This window comes from Sinohyriopsis cumingii, unplaced genomic scaffold (assembly GCF_028554795.1).
Source record: "Sinohyriopsis cumingii isolate HCF-2022 unplaced genomic scaffold, ASM2855479v2 utg002183l, whole genome shotgun sequence".
NCBI classification, from domain to species: domain Eukaryota; kingdom Metazoa; phylum Mollusca; class Bivalvia; order Unionida; family Unionidae; genus Sinohyriopsis; species Sinohyriopsis cumingii.
In genome coordinates this window covers 1-18,995 of record NW_028316148.1, presented here as the reverse complement: position 1 = coordinate 18,995, position 18,995 = coordinate 1, and the positions used below count along the sequence as shown (strand labels likewise).

General features: G+C 33.3%; 1 protein-coding gene across 4 annotated transcripts in view; it reads right to left on the bottom strand.

The window, feature by feature from the left end:
* LOC149770959 (uncharacterized) overlaps positions 1-6,948 on the bottom strand; it is a 34,133-nt gene extending 27,185 nt beyond the window's left edge. For all 4 annotated transcript variants that reach the window (XM_089948932.1, XM_089948933.1, XM_089948934.1 and 1 more), the window contains exons 1-3: positions 6,809-6,948; positions 3,863-3,982; positions 2,100-2,138 (exon numbers count right to left, since the gene is read on the bottom strand). In XM_089948932.1, the coding sequence (XP_089805058.1) occupies positions 2,100-2,138; positions 3,863-3,923 (100 nt within the window). In that variant the 5' untranslated portion in view covers positions 3,924-3,982; positions 6,809-6,948. The remainder of the gene's footprint in view (positions 1-2,099; positions 2,139-3,862; positions 3,983-6,808) is intronic.
* Positions 6,949-18,995: the final 12,047 nt, after the last annotated feature.

The window sequence follows — 18,995 nt, the reverse complement described above, 5'->3', positions numbered from 1 at the left end:
TTTATTAATATATAGCTAACTAATTATTATAACATTAATAAAAGTTTATTTGTTTTGTTCGTATCATTGATCATCAACCTAACTAACAAGAAATTTCTGTATGGAAATCGTTTTTATTCTCTTGAATGTGCAGTGTTTCAACTTGTTATAGTGATGTCTAGCACTGGGACATCATGCCGCAGATATGTAGCATCATGTCCCACCCAGTCAACCATTCTCCTATTCAGCTTACTTTAGTTTTAGACCCACATTCCGTTCCATAGCTGATGTAAATATACTTGACAGAATGTCTGAAATCAAAATCGATAGCGAAGTGAATATTAATTTTGTAATATCTCGTTAATTTTTGCAAACATATGAATTATTCAAAATTTATGCTAAATTTTGCCATTCCTTTTCTTAAATTCCAAACAGCCATTTTATATGCTGAGTCACCATGTGCTATTGTAATTCTTTTATTTTTTTGAAGTAGTTTATTTCTCCTTCCTATTTTATTCTTACGGAGATCGATGATGCTTATTTTGGTGTTATAATGCTTAAATGTAATATGTAAATCTGTATCAATTGTATAGTATTTAATTGTAACTTCTGTGATGTCTGAATTCGACCAAGGAACATTTTGATTGGCTGTTTTATGTATAACAACAATCTTTGAATAAACATTTGTAATATATAAACTTCTACATAAATGCATGTATGCCTTTATACCGCGAATGTTACTTTAATTCTAAATTTATTAAAATTTCCAAGGGCCCTCTAAAGAAATGTGAAATCTGTCACAGTCTGATTTTGTGCCATTATTTATGTTGCGACAAGCATTTGAAATTAACTCCGTTCAGCACAATGTTCATTAAGTTTATAAAAGATTCTGAGACTTGTAGGGATTGAATGGTTTTATAAAATAATTAAAAAAAGGTGTTTGTATTTAGATGTCTGGATATGTGCCTTTTAGAATGCTAAATTTTCTAACGACATTCTTGTTAGTCTTTAAAGCGGTTTTAACATGATCGCTGTTTCAAAGATACATTGGTGATCTGGACATTGTGTTGTATAGGGTAGCGAGGAAATTCAAACGTTTTAATCAGTGGACTGTTCAGAACTGTCCACATCTTTATACTGATATGATTATGATTTCCTTACGTATTTTAGTCATTTTAAGACGGATATTTTCAACGTCAAGTAATTCGCTTTCGGTGTCATAGAATAAACCTAGACCAAACAATGTTATGATAATCGCTTATTATGCATTCTTTTTCTTCTAATGTTATTGTCCATTTATAATGTATTCTAAATAATTGGTCATTGAACATCACGTATACGAAAGTAATGTGTGCCGTAAATACTAGATTATACTCTTGTAAGTGTGTAATTTATTTTACATTCCGATTCAGTACAAACGCCTGTGTTCTGAATGTAGTTTGTGCAGATACACTTATAATTGCACTAATTGAACGTTTAGGAAGACAGAAGTACTAAAATCATACAACAGGATTAATTGTTAGTCAATCACAGCACCACATATGCAAAATGTCTTTACATGCCTCTAACCTATCGCCATGTAGTTTATTTTTATATTTAGTATATAGAGAATGCAATCCGCAAAGAAGTATAATTCAGCGGAGCATGTTTAAACAGAGCTACACATATTGGTATGTGAATCAATACAGAAGGATTAGAATAAAGTTACGCTTGCAACATCACAGTTAGTAAGGGCTTGTGACACCACAGAAACGATTTCCACACATACACTTCGAATTCGCTTAGGTATACAAATATATGATAAATACATACGCAAAACAGTTGTGAAACTAAAATGAAACACAAACTTCTTCTTGTCTGAGGTTGGAATATCAAATTCTCATTTCAGTGGAAGCTGTTTAATAAATTACGGAATCATTGACCAACGATCGGGTCAATACGAATACCAATTGTAAGCTACATTATACTCAAGCTAATATCATGGTCGGACATGTCTACTCAAAAATAAATAAAAGTTTCGAAAGATATAATGATTTTTAATGCTCAGATTTAACTCATAGTAATTGATCTAACTGATTAAAAAGCACAATTTTAAAAGAAGTGTTTACATACGTACGTACCCTCTAAAGAAATCCCCGCCACCGTCGCATCTGTTGAACCTGTAAAAATAATAATAACCCTTGATACAATAAATTATCATTCAATATTTTTGGTTAGTATAATAAGATGAAACAAAATTGCATTTGGACTACTAGTACAAACTTTCTACTAGTACAAAATTCTTAAAAGTCTTATGATAACAAAAATAGTAGCAATGTTAGCAAATATGACTACTGTGGCAGGTCATTAATTGTAAATAGTAAATTGTGTCCGAATACGCGTTTGCACATTTGTTTCGTCGGTAGCTCGTATATTAATATGCTGAAACAAAATTGCATTTGGACTACTAGTACAAACTTTTCGAACAGCCTGATATTATGTCTCTTAGACTAATGTTGCCGTCCAGGCCTCAGTTTTGATCATTTTGATATTTTATTCGAAACAAAATCTATGCCCATCAACACCTAAAATTACTAACAAAATACAGGTTGCTCATAATTAATCTTCACATCCTTCCATCTGACTGTTCTCTTTTGGGTGATCTTCATCAACAAGGGCTGTATTTGAGACATATTGACATGCACATTTCTGTAATTATAATATATTACCTTGTTTAACTGTAAACATTATCCTTCATATCATATTCCTAAGGCGATCGATGATGCTGATATTGGTGTTATAATGATTAACTGTAGAAATTCTCAATGAATGTTAAACAGCGCTTGATTTTCAAGCGGGTAAAGCATCTCCTCGTGCTTTTACTGTTACGATAAATTTCTCACGTGTAATCTTATCGCAAGTAATCAAGTCCTAAAGAAATGACACAATTTATTTTAATTCACATGACATAGGTGCTAGATGTGGGTTAAATCCCAATGAGGACATTCAAATATGTTGTCTGAATAACTGCGACGTAGAAAATACGATGAAATCGTTTGGCGGTTGTCGTCCAGAACAAACTTCAATTCTTTGTGCACAAGCATCTCGCCCAATCCCACCTCTAAATACACACGAAATATAAAGAAGCAATTATCATCAGAATCATCTGCAATGATATTTTGACGAAAAAAAGTAAAACGCAGATGCATCTTTGGATTAAATCAGCCAATTATTCTTATGCAGGAGTATCGGGAATAATTTCAACAAGTGATCCGTATTGGCGAGGAAAAAGGCCTCAAATCATCTTTCGGAATGGTTGGTTTAGATTACCTGCCGTGACAATATTTGACATACTCCATATTTAATAGAAATTCCTCATATATTTAAGACCACTCTTTAACAAGAATATGCGCGTTTAATGTTTTCAAGTTACGATGAAGAATCAATTTATCCGCTTGTAAGAAGATAGAAAATGTCATTAAATTAAACTTGGGTCGATTAGAACTTTTGGTTGATATCACCCTTCTGGTGGTGTGTATAGTTATCATAAAAATGAAAAGAAAAAAAGAACCCTAAGGCATACGGTTTAGTACGACAAGGATCCAATGGTATTCTTGGGTTGCTTCAGGTCTACTTCAGATAATGTTTAAATAATTTACTATTTGCACACTAGCTTATCTTTTAGGACGAAACCGATTTGAGCATTATTATACTTAAAACAATGTAATAATCTAGGATTCAATGGCAGGTTATTTTAATGACAGATTTTATTGACACGTTATTTTAATGACACATTTATTGGCAGGTTGTTTTAATAACAGTCAATCCTACATATACATGACAGTTTATAAGAGTGTATATATGACATGAAACGTAGGAAAATAAAACGAAATATGAAGCATACCTTTTAGAAGAGATAGAAACCAATAAATAAGGACAGCGATAATAACGTTGGAAAGGTGCATTTCTCTTTCAGGTAAATACACAACATATAGTTAGTTCCTTCGAAATCAACTTCATTGGTCTGAAAATAAAAATTGCATATTAATTGCAAAAGGAAAGAAATATACATGCTTTTCGAAATTTCTCTAATTTAATCGATGGTACAAGTAGTTACTGTTTTCCCACGAAAGATGACGTTTTTTATAAGGAGGCATATTATGCAACAAAAGGTGATTATAATCCACAAACTTAAAAATTATCAAAAATAAATGGAATAGTTTGTAAGAAGATCTCTATGTTTTTGTCAAAAGAACACAATGGAAAAATCATGAAACACTTATTGAAATGGAATAATAAATGTAATGGTAATCCGTGGCATGTTGGAAGTAATATACTTTGAACTCATTGTGGTTTTGATAACCACACGCTTCTGGATTATTATACGGACAAACATTAAAGATGATGATAGCATCTATACTAAAGACATAACAAAAATAACGAATACGAATATTGCATACATTTACAAGTTCTTAATTTATAACGCTTGCTTGCTGAAAGACATGGGTCTTCGTCTAAGTTCTTAAACGTTGCCAGATGATTAGAACTTCCGCTTTGCGTCTCCATGGCTGCTATCTTAATGTAAACAGTTATGTTATGAGAATTCAGTCTGGTAGTGAATGTTAGGATTTTCTCGCACATGAATGTGATCTACGCAGATTTAATAAAAAACTTAATCGTAATGTTTATTTTCAAGGAGTGACACCAAGATTACGATATAGAAGTCGAATCATTTCTTCTTAATCCGAATGTCATTAGAAAAAGTTAAAAAATACCCATTAATGTCCGTATAAATCTTCAAGCAAATTAGCATATATATATATATATATATATATATATATATATATATATATATATATATATATATATATATATGCTATCATACAGGCTATAATTTGTTTAATTCCAACCCCGCGGATATTTGAACCCAGGTCCGCGGGTAAACGTTACCCATCACCTTGCCTGTACATACAAGCCCATATTCCCTCACGAATAAGCACACATTACCAAAAAACGATGTTACACATTCGTGTGTAGCAGACACACTCGCATTCTTCTATTGGAATCCACATGAATTAGATCTGCTTTCCGTTCTGTCTGCTGTATATTTATAATCTATATTATTAATTGTATATACCTTGATAACTTTCATAGGAATCCGGAATGACTGTGTAGATACATGCAAAATAATTATTATCTCGTCATGCAAGGGTGTCTGCTATACACGAGTGCATATAACATATAAAATTGAGTAACACCATATTCTTATATTGCGTGTTTAGGCTCGAATAAACAGTAACAGGAGAAAGGGTCAAAGCAAAAGCTTTGAAAAAAATATAAACATTTATTTCCCTGGAGCATTTTTGTAAAAATGACAAAATATGAACATACGGTTTTAAGAATCCAATACAAAAATAATTCAAGACTAATCCACGAATACATTTTTTAAAATCCTAATAACAAAATGTTCTGATGATTTAAAGTTCGAGTCCCAACGAAGAATCCAAGCTGGAAGATGATGACGTATGCTGTAATCTGTAGTTTTGAAGTCTACACAAGAAATATCAATCCAGTTTGGGAAATCTGAATACATTTTTTAAGAGCTGCCTTTGTTCAGGAATTTCATATGAGCAAACGTATTTTCCAGGAAAAAAATCCCCTTGTACTTTGAAATAACTCCAAGCAGCAAAACACACAATTTCCAATGTAACAACCCAACTAACACAATGAGAATATCACCCCAAAACAAAGTTTATTTCGTATTCTTAAACGCAAAAAGTGGGTCACGTGATCATGTTCCAGAACCTCGTAGAAATTATGTACTTATTAAAGATCACGTACACTCAGTGCGGCCCTGCCGAAAACCAATCATTTTACACTAAGAAATAAATTTTAAAACATTGTTTACATTTTAAACACGTAGTCCCATCATGACCTCGACAGCAACCAATCATTTTAAAATAAAAATAGAACTTATTTACCTAGTTGCTACTAATTTGGAATCAGGGTCAGGGTTTAGATCAACAGCAGGTGTTTACTAAAACAGTCAACGTCAAGCTATTTTCTGGAAAAAGTATCATCTACAGTGAATACATTTACATTACAATAGCATGTAATGACAAATTAAAAAATTTAAACCGATAAACAAACAAATTGACAAAAATACATATTAGATCAGATTTAATTAAATCAAATAAACATAATATATATCAAGCATCAAATATATTATTTCGAACATGTAAAACATTTCATGATGTGTACAAGATGAAAATAAAGTCCTGCATAAATTGAGTTGTACAAGTATCGAATGCAGGTTGATGAAACTTTTGTTGTTGTTGTTGTTTGGTTTAACGCCATTTTGCAGCACAAGATAGGCTATACATGGCGGCCAGTATAAATGGTGGAGGAAGAAGCCTAGAAAATCCAGGGAAGAACCACCGACCCAAGAGAAGCTACTGGCAAGCTTTCCCAAATACCCACGCTAGTCGAGCCTTGGACTCGAACCCACGCAGACAGAGGTGAGATGGCAGTGATCCGGAACGGTAAGCGCTTTAGACTACTCGGTCACTTGGGGCCCCTCGATGAAGAAATACAAAAGCCAATGTGAAATGAGAGGAAATGGCTTTGAAATCGCTTAGAAACGTTATAAAATCATGTCAACGTATATGATGAATACAGTTTTGTTTTGCCACTCAAAACAACTCCATGGTAATGGTGTTTTCTAAGTATTGATGAATTGTACCTCTCCCAACCTGACTAGTACTCTAAATAAATAGTAACAATTTACGTTTAGCCTCAAAGCTACCAAACTAGGATCAACTAGACAATCTCAGAAAATAAATTTACTTACTTAAATCTTTCATTGTCTTCTCTTACCATCCTTTAGAATGAAACACATGTCACTGTTTCAAGCTCTGCCGTCGATATCTATATTCCAGCCCTGCAAGTAGTAATATAGATCGAGTGTGGCATGTTACATTTTAATATTTAATGTGATTGAATGCACTAGATTACTAACGTGTCATGGCCAAAGATTACAGTTATACGAGTTGGGTCGAGGGTCTACAAAACGGAACGCAATTGAATATCTCACAGCATTGGGGTCAACCGTTTTAGATTTAAAAAAAGTTGGGTTTGGGTTTACTAGTAGGTAAAAGAAAGCATATTCGTCTGATGAGAGAGATCAAATTCATTCCAAAGCTGGCTTCTATTTTCATTTGTATTGCTGAATATGATTTTAAAATTAACGATTCAAGTAACGTTCGAGAGGTTAAGCGTACTACAAGGAAAAGTTTAAACTAGATTAGAAATTAAATAAACTCATTTTTCCGATCATTGCTAATATATATTTATATAAAATCAGACACATACCTTTTATGAATCTCTCCGCCATCAAATTTATCCATCCTGGTAATTGTGAATCCGCTAATTGACGTTGTTTTTCAAAATATATAAATATATCTATTGAACAACCTCTCATTTTGAATCCTAATATTACATGCTCTGGTCTTTCGTAGAATTAATAGAAGCAGGAATTATTCGTGTTCAGGACATTACATGTGAATTTGTACCTGTATTATTGCCATAAAATGATATACGAATCAAAGTCTGAGATCAAAACCAAAAGGATACAGAAGATTACAATTGTACAAATAGAAAGTATACCATTAGGATGGAGACATAATGTTGCAACATAATCAAACCCTCTGCAACCAGTGGGAGAAATGCAGGGGAGGATTAAGGCTCATTGGTGCCCTAAGCACTGACAAATCTTGGTGCCCTCCTCCTTGTGGTACACCTGGGAAGATAACCCTAGGGTGCAGCATGATCAAGAAACAGAACATTAGGATCAATTTGCACTAGTTTTATCAATTTTTTTATACAAATCTTCATTCGTTTTTTTCTTTTCACCATTTTCTCAACTTTGTGGTGCCCCCTTTGGCCCTGATGCTATTACACGGGTTGTGAACTAAGTATGCACTTTTAAGTATATAAAACACGGACGAAAAGAAATAGGATTGATTAAGAAATTAATATTTTCCAAGTCATTACATAGTCCCTAAATTCTCTCTCTCTCTCTCTCTCTCTCTCTCTCTCAAAATCAAACAATCATTCAACCCTAACATTTCATAACGAGGTAATTATACCTTTATACCTTTATAATACATAGGTCTTTATCAGCTTATATACACAACGAGCAATGATGCCATTATTTACTATTGCAAACATATAACTCTCTCTCTCTCTCTCTTTCTCTCTCTCTCTCTCCGAAATGTTTACCCCTACTGCGTTTCGTTATATGCCATGAAAACTTCCGCATAGTTTCCCCGGTGTAGATATCATTGGGAATGTTACCTGTCTATAGGTACTGTTCAAATGCAGGGCCAAAGATCGATATGGTCTTGAATAGTTATGTAGTTATGCTGGCTAGAATATTAAAGACAGAAGCAATTAATTTACTGTAGTAGTCAATACTTTCTTCCTTGTGTCAGAGCTGGTTAAATAAACCTTAGTATAGTGTTAAAATAATATGGCTCCGATAAATTTTAAGAAATGAGTACGTAGTCATCAAAGTAACTAGCTTTCGAGATAAATACATAAATATTGCATAAATATATAAATGTAAGGCATCAAGTATGTATGTACGTATGTATGTATGTATTTACGCATCGATGGATGGATGGATGGATGGATGGATGGATGGATAGATATGATTCTGCAAGAGAACAATCTATGAACATGATCTGTTCCTAACTGCTTAGGATCATTGATCTGTTTCATTGAACAGCTTGATAAACATTCTTCGTATCATTAATAATCAAAACTTGAAATAGAGTTATTTCTTCTCCATTTTTACAAGTTTTCCTTCAGACCTGATAGAGACAATGAAGAGGTAAAGTGAAGATTGTTTGAAATATACTATAAATAAATATGATTGAACGTGACTGCTTCGGGGTTGGGGTGATTTTAGCATGAGGATGAGAGTGGTTCGAAACGATCATTGTTAGAGTGATTCAAAACACTAAAATATAATTTGGTAAAAATAATAAATAAGTAGCTGATTCGACTAATTTCAGGTTACGCATGTCAAGACAGAGAGAAATTTTCACTGGTATTAGCCTGATGGTGAAAATTAAATACAAGACATTTACATAAAGCTAGATAGATACATTCACCAGTGCTTTCCAAAACATTATGAAAAGACGAATCCAATTGTACTGAATGTCAGTCTGCACTTGATGACAAACTTTAGAAACATCTAAATATAACCAGTTTACCTTAATGAGCATGTTTGCTTTATCCCTTATCGACACCTCGCAGAACTATCTGTATTTAGGTGAGTTTGATAATGATCAAACATACAAAGAGTGTGGTAAAGATTTAATGGTGCACATATTTAATGACAGTATATACATATATAATTTATATATATGGATGTATGCATGCATGTATGCATGTATGTATGTATGTATGTATGTATGTATGTGTGTATGCATGTATGTATGTATGTATGTATGTATGCATGTATGTGTGTGTGTATGTATGCATACGATTAAAGAAGACCATCATGCAGGTTAGATTAGTTTCATTCGTTCTCTCTACGTATATTCGAGCCCGCGTCCGTCCCCTGGTAAATGGTACCCATCACATTGCATGTAAGCACCAGCCCCTATATCATCGCAATCATGTTTGATGTAATAAAAAGGCTGCTGTATCAAACCTTACATTTTGCCTTTCTTACAGTTAGCATCTAATATCCTCTAGCACCTCAGTGACCATTGTGCATCTCAAGGAATGACACTTCCGTAAGATTGGGGTTAAAACTCTCTGTCGATTTTAGAGTTGTCCCACCAAGAAATTGAGAAAGGTGAAACGAAAACTACCATAATACTTTGTGGTGATGAAGCATTATCATAAATGGGTATTAATGGGAAACAGATGACATTTGTTGCATGATATATTCACCTGGCTGTAATCCATTTTGACTAGGAATTATGGTCTCATTCTCGACCCTGCCTCTTCCTGCCGTAAAAAGTTTTATCCCAGTATGCACTCAGTCAAAGCAGATTTTTGTTGCTGCTTTTGTTTGTTTTTTCATTCAAGACGTTATTTAGACATTTGTTTGCTTCAAGCACAAAGGCTATAACTTTTGGTAGATAGGCATATTTTGGAGTAAAAAAGTAAAAGGTCCTTAGTCTAGGACGTTTTCTGCAGCGTTGGTCCAATGCTATTCAGTAATTTTATTTTCAGATGTCTTGTCAAAGATTTATATTTTCCTTCAGTGACGGCGCTCATATTTCGACGTCACTTTGACATCACGTTTAGAAACTCGAACGCTCTTATTAGTGTCAGTGTGTCTGTGCTAAGTAAATGTTCGCCAAGTTTTTTAATGTTTTTGGGGCAAAATTTTAAAATTTATATATACGTATTATTTTAATTTAATGTTTGACATATTTAATGGCGGGCTGGTATCATTTGGATCAGGTTGAAAACACCACAAGACAGGGTTGTTACGTTTGTGTAAAAAAATTATGCTGAGCTTTTCTGACAAGATTATCATTTAGATGTTTCAGAAATTTAGTAATGGCAGATCGCTATTCTTCGTACAGACTTAAGCGTCTAATGATACTGTCATAAATTGGGTCAAATTCGGATAGATTGCGATGAGATGTTTTCAGCTAAAATTGCCTACACTTTTTAAGCATTTATTTTTGTTTTTTTAGAAACACTGTCATTTACTGCCGACGAACGAAATTATGGCCGAGGTCTCTGGAACGCTTTTCAAGGTTAATTATTTCAAGGTTTTAAAATTATTTTATTATTTTGTTAGAGATTCGTTTTGAATAATTTGATAGTTTTATGTTTCTAAAGGCCTTATGTGTTGGTCAATCAGTATCATTTGTGCAAACATAAACGCTCTGGTGTGGTCTATATTACGTTTGGCGACATTTTGTGCTAATGCCATATACATCAGTGTGATCTCTGATAAATGGTTGAAGTTAATGTAAGGGTGCTTGAGTAAAGTTTAAAAAACTAAATAGTAACCGATGTAGTACGACACACATCGCACAATGCAGGACGGGTGCGAGACGATGCAGGGCTCCCTCATTTGGCCTTTCGATCAGGAGAGGTGAATTGTAAAATGGTACGGATCAATATTTACTCAGGTAAGTGTGTATAAAGGTGCATATCTCTGTGTGTGTTTATGTATATGTATGAGAGTTCAAACCTAACATGATGCATCCTGTTACTCTAACTGACATATATATTTAAACCTGGAAGGTGTGTTTCTACATTATCTCACCATGAAAAGTAGTTCATTGTTGGGCTTAAAACATTACGTCGGGGTATGAATAACAAGGATAACCAAGCAATACTTGTTAGTAGATGCTGTAAGGACTTGGACAACAATTTATTGTTTAGATCATTACAACGTTTGATGAAAATATAAAGTATCATTTTCATCTTAAAATATTTTTCTGCGTTCTTGCCTTTCTCTGATCACCATTTCTCCCAAGAACATCTCACATATACCAAATGAAGAAGATTAGTTCCGCTTGTTTGAGTATAGACATCCATGGTTTGTACTAATCACTTACACCTATTCTCTGTAGTATCGATCCTTCGTAAAAGGCCGATGGCTTAAGCAAATATAGATAACACAAGAATGCGTCTTTCACCTTTAACAGGGTATACCTCTCACTTAAATGTTATATAGGGAGTAGTGGGACGGTCATCATTTATCTTTCAGTAAAAAGTCCATGGTGTGGCACACACACACACACACACACACACATATATATATATATATATATATATATATATATATATATATATATATATATATATATATATATATATATATATATATATATATCTGTTTGTTTGCTATTTTGATTAGCTCACTTTACAGTCGAGCCTTGTATATGATCTATGTTACTTATCTATGGTTTTAAACTATGTAACAGAACGAATAAAAACCAAAAACCAAAATATTTAGTAAAATTAGCAAATAATTTAACTCTCTTGAATAAAAGGTGAAAATGTAAAGGACACTTACATCATTAAGAATTCAATCCAAAAATAATCCCACATTTTCTATCACTAGTGCAAAAGAATGGAACGTTCAGAATGAAATACAATATTTTGATTGGCATGATGTGCAAATAGGTTTGGAATTGTTGATTTACCAATAGTCTTGCTGATCAAAATGACATAGCCAAAATGTCTTTCAAGGACTTCACAATAGTCCCAAAGTAGTGTTTTAGTCCAAATTTGAATAAACACCGTGCGATTCCAATGAATAATTTAAATAAGTGACCCCACTCAAAATTATTTCTGAACACAACAATAAATTATTCCACGACCTGAATATAAAACATGACAGAAGAACTGTGTGTACCTTGCGTCCTTTATATGCAATGAGTCAACTGACATATTATGCAAAATAATTTGCTGTTATTGAGCACTTGCAAATAAATATTTCATCTAATTCGTGCCATAATGACACAACTCTCAGCCATGACAATTCTCAGGTAGGGCCAAACAATATCCTCAATCAGGGACAAAAGTCAATCACACTATACATTAATATACATAACGATTTGGTGATATATAAATAAAACATATTTAAGCAACAAAGCTTACTTTTACATATTCGTCAAAGATACATATGAAACTACAATAATTAAATTACATGGGAAGATGTCTTATGAATGACACGTGATATACACAAAAAGCAATAACATACTTCTTCATCCGTACAAGTGCAACCATAATTATATTATATTTTCCTTTGATGTGCCTAATATCAATGTTTTATTCCTGGAACATCACATTCCATCTCATCAATATATGTTACTTGTTTACATTTTATTGATGACTTTAGGGAATCTGAATCGCTTCCACTATCAAAACAATATAACCGAATCATATTCTTTAATGTTCAATGAGATCCCTTTAAAGCCCATTGACTTCGAGAATGATAGGCAGAAGATTTAAAACTTTGTATGCTTAATTCATGAAAAAGTTGTTAGACAAATTCAACGATAATATTTGAACCTTGATCAGTCTGGAATGATCTGGGAACACAAAACGTGTAAACATTTTATCTAAACGTTTAATATGGTTCAAGTTTTAAAATTTTTCAAATGAAATGTCTCTGGAAATCTTGTGTACGCAAATATTATGGTCAACAAATATTTGTTTGCATGACTCGATCTTAAGTAAGGGATTCATACAGACTGTCATTATTCTATTAAATGGGTCGTCAAATGCAGGACCCTGTTGTAAATACGGTATGTTTTGGTTGGGTTCTATATCACTCTTGGTTGATTCGGCAAATGATTATAAACAGTTATCATTTGCATATGAGGTCTTATTTCCAGATGTTCTTATAACAAACAACACAATTTTCCATAACGTTGAAATTTTAAATTCCAAAACCTGTGAAAAAACACTCATACAGGATGAACCCTCTCAAACAAGAATACCTGAAAAAAGAGATTCAATATTTGCTGGAGAATGATTTTATAGAGCCCAGTAAACGCGATATTTACCATGCATACTTGTTCCAAAACCAGATAAAACTTTCCTTATGTGTACTGATTATAGGAAGGTGAATAGTGTGACAAAATAGATTCATTCCCATTACCAAGAACCGATGACTGTATTGAAGATCGGGAACGCCAAGTATGTGACCACATTTGACCTTCTGAAATGATTTTGGCAAATTCCACTAACGGAAAGAGTAAAGGAAATTTCGGCATTCGTGACTCCAAATGGACTTTATCAATATAAAGTAATGCCGTTTGGGATGAAAGGGTCGCCAAGTACATTTGGTCTAGACAATTGTGATGCTTACATCGAATATGTCATCATCTAGAACGACTCCTGAAAAGAACATTTAGCAACAGTTCGGAAATTGTTTGACAGACTCACACATGTATGTTTGACAATTAATTTATCTAAAAGTGAGTTTTGCCATACTAGTGTAACGTTTCTAGGACAATCGGGGAACATGGACAAGTTAAACCTAAGGTCAAGGCTATCTCTGAATTTCCCGTTCCTGTTAATAAAAAGGAACTGATGCGAATTTTGGGTATGGGCAGATACTGTCGAAAATTTTCATCCAATTTGTCTATAATTGCTGAACCCCTGACAAATTTATTGAGTTGGAAAAACAAGTTCCTTCGGACTGAAAAATGTCAGGAGGCTTTTGACAAGTTGAAAGCCATACAAAGAAGCGCGCCAGTTCTTACAGCTCCAAATTTCAGCTAATCATTTAAATGTCTATTGATGCAAGTGATGCTGCGGTTGTAGCCGTTTTGGTTCAAGAAGATGAAAAACTGTCTTGTGATGCAAGTGATGTTGGGGTTGGAGCCGTTTTGATTCAAGAAGATGAAAAACTGTCTAGTGATGCAAGTGATGTTGGGTTGGAGCAGTTTTGATTCAAGAAGATGAAAAACTGTATATTGATGCAAGTGATGTTGGGGTTGGAGCAGTTTTGATTCAAGAAGATGAAAATGGTGTTGATCATTCAGTGTGCTATTTTTATTAGAAATTAAATAAGCACAAAAGAAATTATTCAACAATCGAGAGGGAATGTTTTGCTTTGATATTGGCATTACAGCATTTTGAAGTTTACCTTAGTTCAGCTCCTTCTTCGATTATTGTATTTAGTGACCACATCGACCTTACTTTCATCGGCAAGATGAAATATAAAAATAAACGGATATTAAGGCAGAGTTTGTTGTTACAGAAATATCATCTAGACATCATGAACATCAAGGGAAAAGATAATTTAATAGCAGACGCACTTTCCGGTGTATAACAATGTATTATTTAATGTACGCTGTGTGTAATTTACATAAGTTATTTTTAACCTCATGTATAATTAGCCTGTGGTACATAGAAAACTTTATCGTATAAATCTTCCTTTTTCTTTATGGGGGAAGTGTTATATACAGTTGATTTAATTATATCTGATTGAATATATATTTATTTTAATTTAATTGTTCGTTTTTCCGATAAAAAAATTTCATTACATGCTATTATGATGTAAATTTATTCACTAGAGATGATACCTTTTTCAGAAAATAGTTTTACCGTGACTGTTCGTTTCGTAAACACCAGGCGTTGATCTACATCCTGAACTTGATTCATAATTAGTAGAAACCACGTAAACAAGTTCTATTTTTTTAAAATATGATTGGTTGTTGTAGAGGTTATGATGAGACTACGTGTTTAAGATGGAAACAATGTTTTTATTTTTTTGTTTCTTAGAGTAAACTGATTGGTTTAACAAGTACATAATTTCGCCGAGGTTCTGGAACATTATCACGTGATCCCTTTTTGCGTTTTAGAATACGATATGACCTTTGTTTTGGAGAGATATTCTCAGTGTTAGTTCGGCTCTTACATTGGAAGTTGTATATTTTGCTGTTTGGAGTTATTTCAGATTATTTGGTTTCAAAAGGATTAATTCTTGTTTCCTGGAAAATACGTGTGCTCATGTGAAATTGTTGAACAAGGACAGTTTTTATAAACATGTATTCAGATTTCGAAAAGCTGAGTGATATTTCTTGTTTCTACATGGAACTGTAGACTTCAACACTACATATTACAGTATACGTCATCGTCTTCCGTCTTGGATTCTTCATCGGTACTCAAACTTGAAATCATTATAACATTTTGTTATTAGGACTACTAAAACTGTATTCGTGGTTTATTCTTTGATTACTTTTGGATTGGATTCTTAAAACCGTAAGTTCATATTTTTTTTTTTCATTTTTACAGAATCTTTCCAGAGAAATAAATTCTAATATTTTTTCAAAGCTTGTTGTTTCCACTCTTTCTTGTCTTACTGTTTATTCGAGCCTAAATACGCAATAGGAGATAAGAATCTATATTTCTTCTTAAATTCAAATTTACGAGATATTTTGACACGTGCATCTCTCATTCTGTAGTTTTGATTCCATGACTGCCTTTGAGTTGTATACATATTTTAGGACAAAAATGTACCAAGAAAACGTTGAGTGATTAGGTTCTGTCTCAGTAAAGATTCGCTCGATCGATATGTCTTGTGTTATTAGCTGTTCACATAACCACTTGAAACGCTCACCACTCAGGTAACCGAAGATCATATCGGCAGAGCAATTGACGCCAGGCAGGTTTATCAAACGGTAATGGAGTTCTTATCCTCTTGATATTGATTACATTTTGGAGGGGGAATATAAAGTACCTTAACAAATGTAGGTCATATCGTAACTTGATAAGTATAATAATGTCTCTTGTCCAGTAATATACCACGGACGCCGGCACGGGTTGATCCGAAAGTTGAAATCAGCATCTTTCTGGTCGCGTTTCTGGCACTCGAACCATTGAGTTAATGCTGTTTCATTCATATCTTTTGGAGTCTGTAATCATTTATTGTTGCATGTATTCAAAGTTAAAACTAGTGTCATATCTACAACTCACATATAGTACTTACACACACACACACACACACACAATATATATATATATATATATATATATATATATATATATATATATATATATATATATATATATATATATATATATATATATATATATATATATATATATATATATATATATATATATATATATATATATATATATATATATATATATATACACGTATGTATGTTTGAATCGTTCACTCGGCTAAGTGTTTAATAGTCTAAGTCTGAGACACACTTTACATTTTCGTGGCGCACACAATTATTCATTCGCTAGCTCTAAACGACTTTGCATTTTTCATTTATGGTAGAATTACCCAAAAAATTAAAATTTGTCCTGATTAAAAATTGTAAATGGCATGCTGAATATTTCAAAACAATAAATTGTAATTCCAATGCATTCAATATACTCCGTACTGAATTGACATTTTTAATATTAGATATGTGATGACGTGATACATTCCTGCATATTGAGAATATCAATATAATATCTGAACATGGTCAATATAAATTTTCATACCAAAACTACAATTTGAAATATTACCTTTATTTAGTGTGTTGTGTTTTCCCTAATTGCCCATTATGTGTTTATCTCTGCCATGTTACAGAATATCCAGACAATACATTTTTATAATTTCGGAAAATTCGAAACAGCGAAGTCCTTCCTAACTTTATGAATTTCGATAAACACATACAAAGTCAAAAGCTAAAGTGGTTAGATAACTTTTATAATGTCGGTTGGTTGTGAGATACTTATCAAATAAAAATCATTGTGTTATGTATTTGAGATCTGTCTCGTGTTGGCAATATGTTACTTTTCATAAACGAACAATCCTTGTTACTCATTATTGAATTAACATCTTGAATAAATAATTCTTATCCTCATTGATCAGTTTATTTTTTTATAATTCCTGCCCAGGCCGTCTTTGACCGGCTGCATCGGTGAATCACTGGGAATATATTCATCTCATATTTCGCAGGAATGACATAGCCACCGATGTGTTAAACGTGCTGTTAAAACCAACCAAAACCTTGTAAATCTTCGTCATACCAAATCAATAAGTGCTAATCAACGTCATGGGTGGACATTCATTAGGTACTGGTCAATCTACTCGGTATTGTTAAAGTAGCAACCTGAGATTTAAAACTACGAGCTGGGTCAATGAACAATGTAACAAACAGTGCAGCAGTGTTTTAAAAGTAGGCGGCCACAGTTGAACAATTAGGTTTCTAATTTAGCTGCTAAACATGAAATTCCAGTGTACATGGACATTCTCCTAACAGTTATTGACACCAACATTTCTGATTGAGTTAAGGACTGCATTGAGAAGGCAGATAGTGTAAGGACGTATTCATTTGAACCAGAAAATTTGGCCAGTACAGTATGTATGCGTGTATTTCTGATGTTCTCATCTGCACAACCTTGCCTATGTGTAGCCACGTATGAATATTCATCCCAATGTGGCTTGCAAAACAAAGACAACGATTGAATACTAAGCCAAATTGTTTATATAATCACACGATGTTAACATGTCGAACGCCTTGACAACTGAAATATCATTATGGGTCATATCCCAAGTCAAATCGTGTTCCTCTAATAGTCGCGTCTTGCGACATTCAGGAGAGATTTCAGTGGAATATGCCACCCGTGTGCAGAATATGAGCAGCAGAGAGGGCGAACAGACCATAGAATTCCGACAAACAAATAAAACAAACAAAAAATAAAATCTCGTAGAAAGGTCCAGATTTTTACAAATAAACGTTTCCTGGGAGGTTTTTATTTTTTGTTGAAACCAACCCCATCAATAAAACCCTAGTTTGAAAAGGTAGCTGAAAAATAAAGTACTCTACGTATTTATTTATTTTTTTTGTTTAATTACTGGACGACCAACGTTGGTAGGCGCCCTCTCTGCTGCTATTAATTAAAAATTTTTATCAAGACCCACACGATATCTTGTTCTTGGATCATGTAAATTTATTGTTATAAATCCATGCGGAGTAGCTTGCGCTCGTGAGAAGAAATTTCTGAATTTAATTATATCCATGTCACCACCACACCAAGTTTGATGAATATTTCGCAGCGTGTGTGTGTCTACACCATTAAACACAACTAAAATGTTGCAGTTGTCCCTGATCACTTTTGGTATTTGTGTATATCGTTGAATAACATAGATCACATCTGTATTTTTATGTCTACCTCGGGAAAATATTCTGGCTGGATTTGATTGTTTATCTAGCATCACATCGTCGTATACAACTAAATTATTAATAAATCCGTCTAAAACATCTACGGACGGTGCTTCATCAATATCGGTTAGAAACTCTATAACATCATTACCTTCATCCAGTAATCGCGCGTTTTCACTGAAATCTTTAAGTACATCATAACATCGTTGATCATCAGCGGATGGTGGTACTAAATATAATTTATCCCATTTCAACCATCTCATTATCAAATTAAGTAATAACTGCGTCTTACCCGATCCAGATGGTCCTATGATAATCATTCTGATGGAATTCGGTAGCGCAGGATGATGCTTAACAGATTCT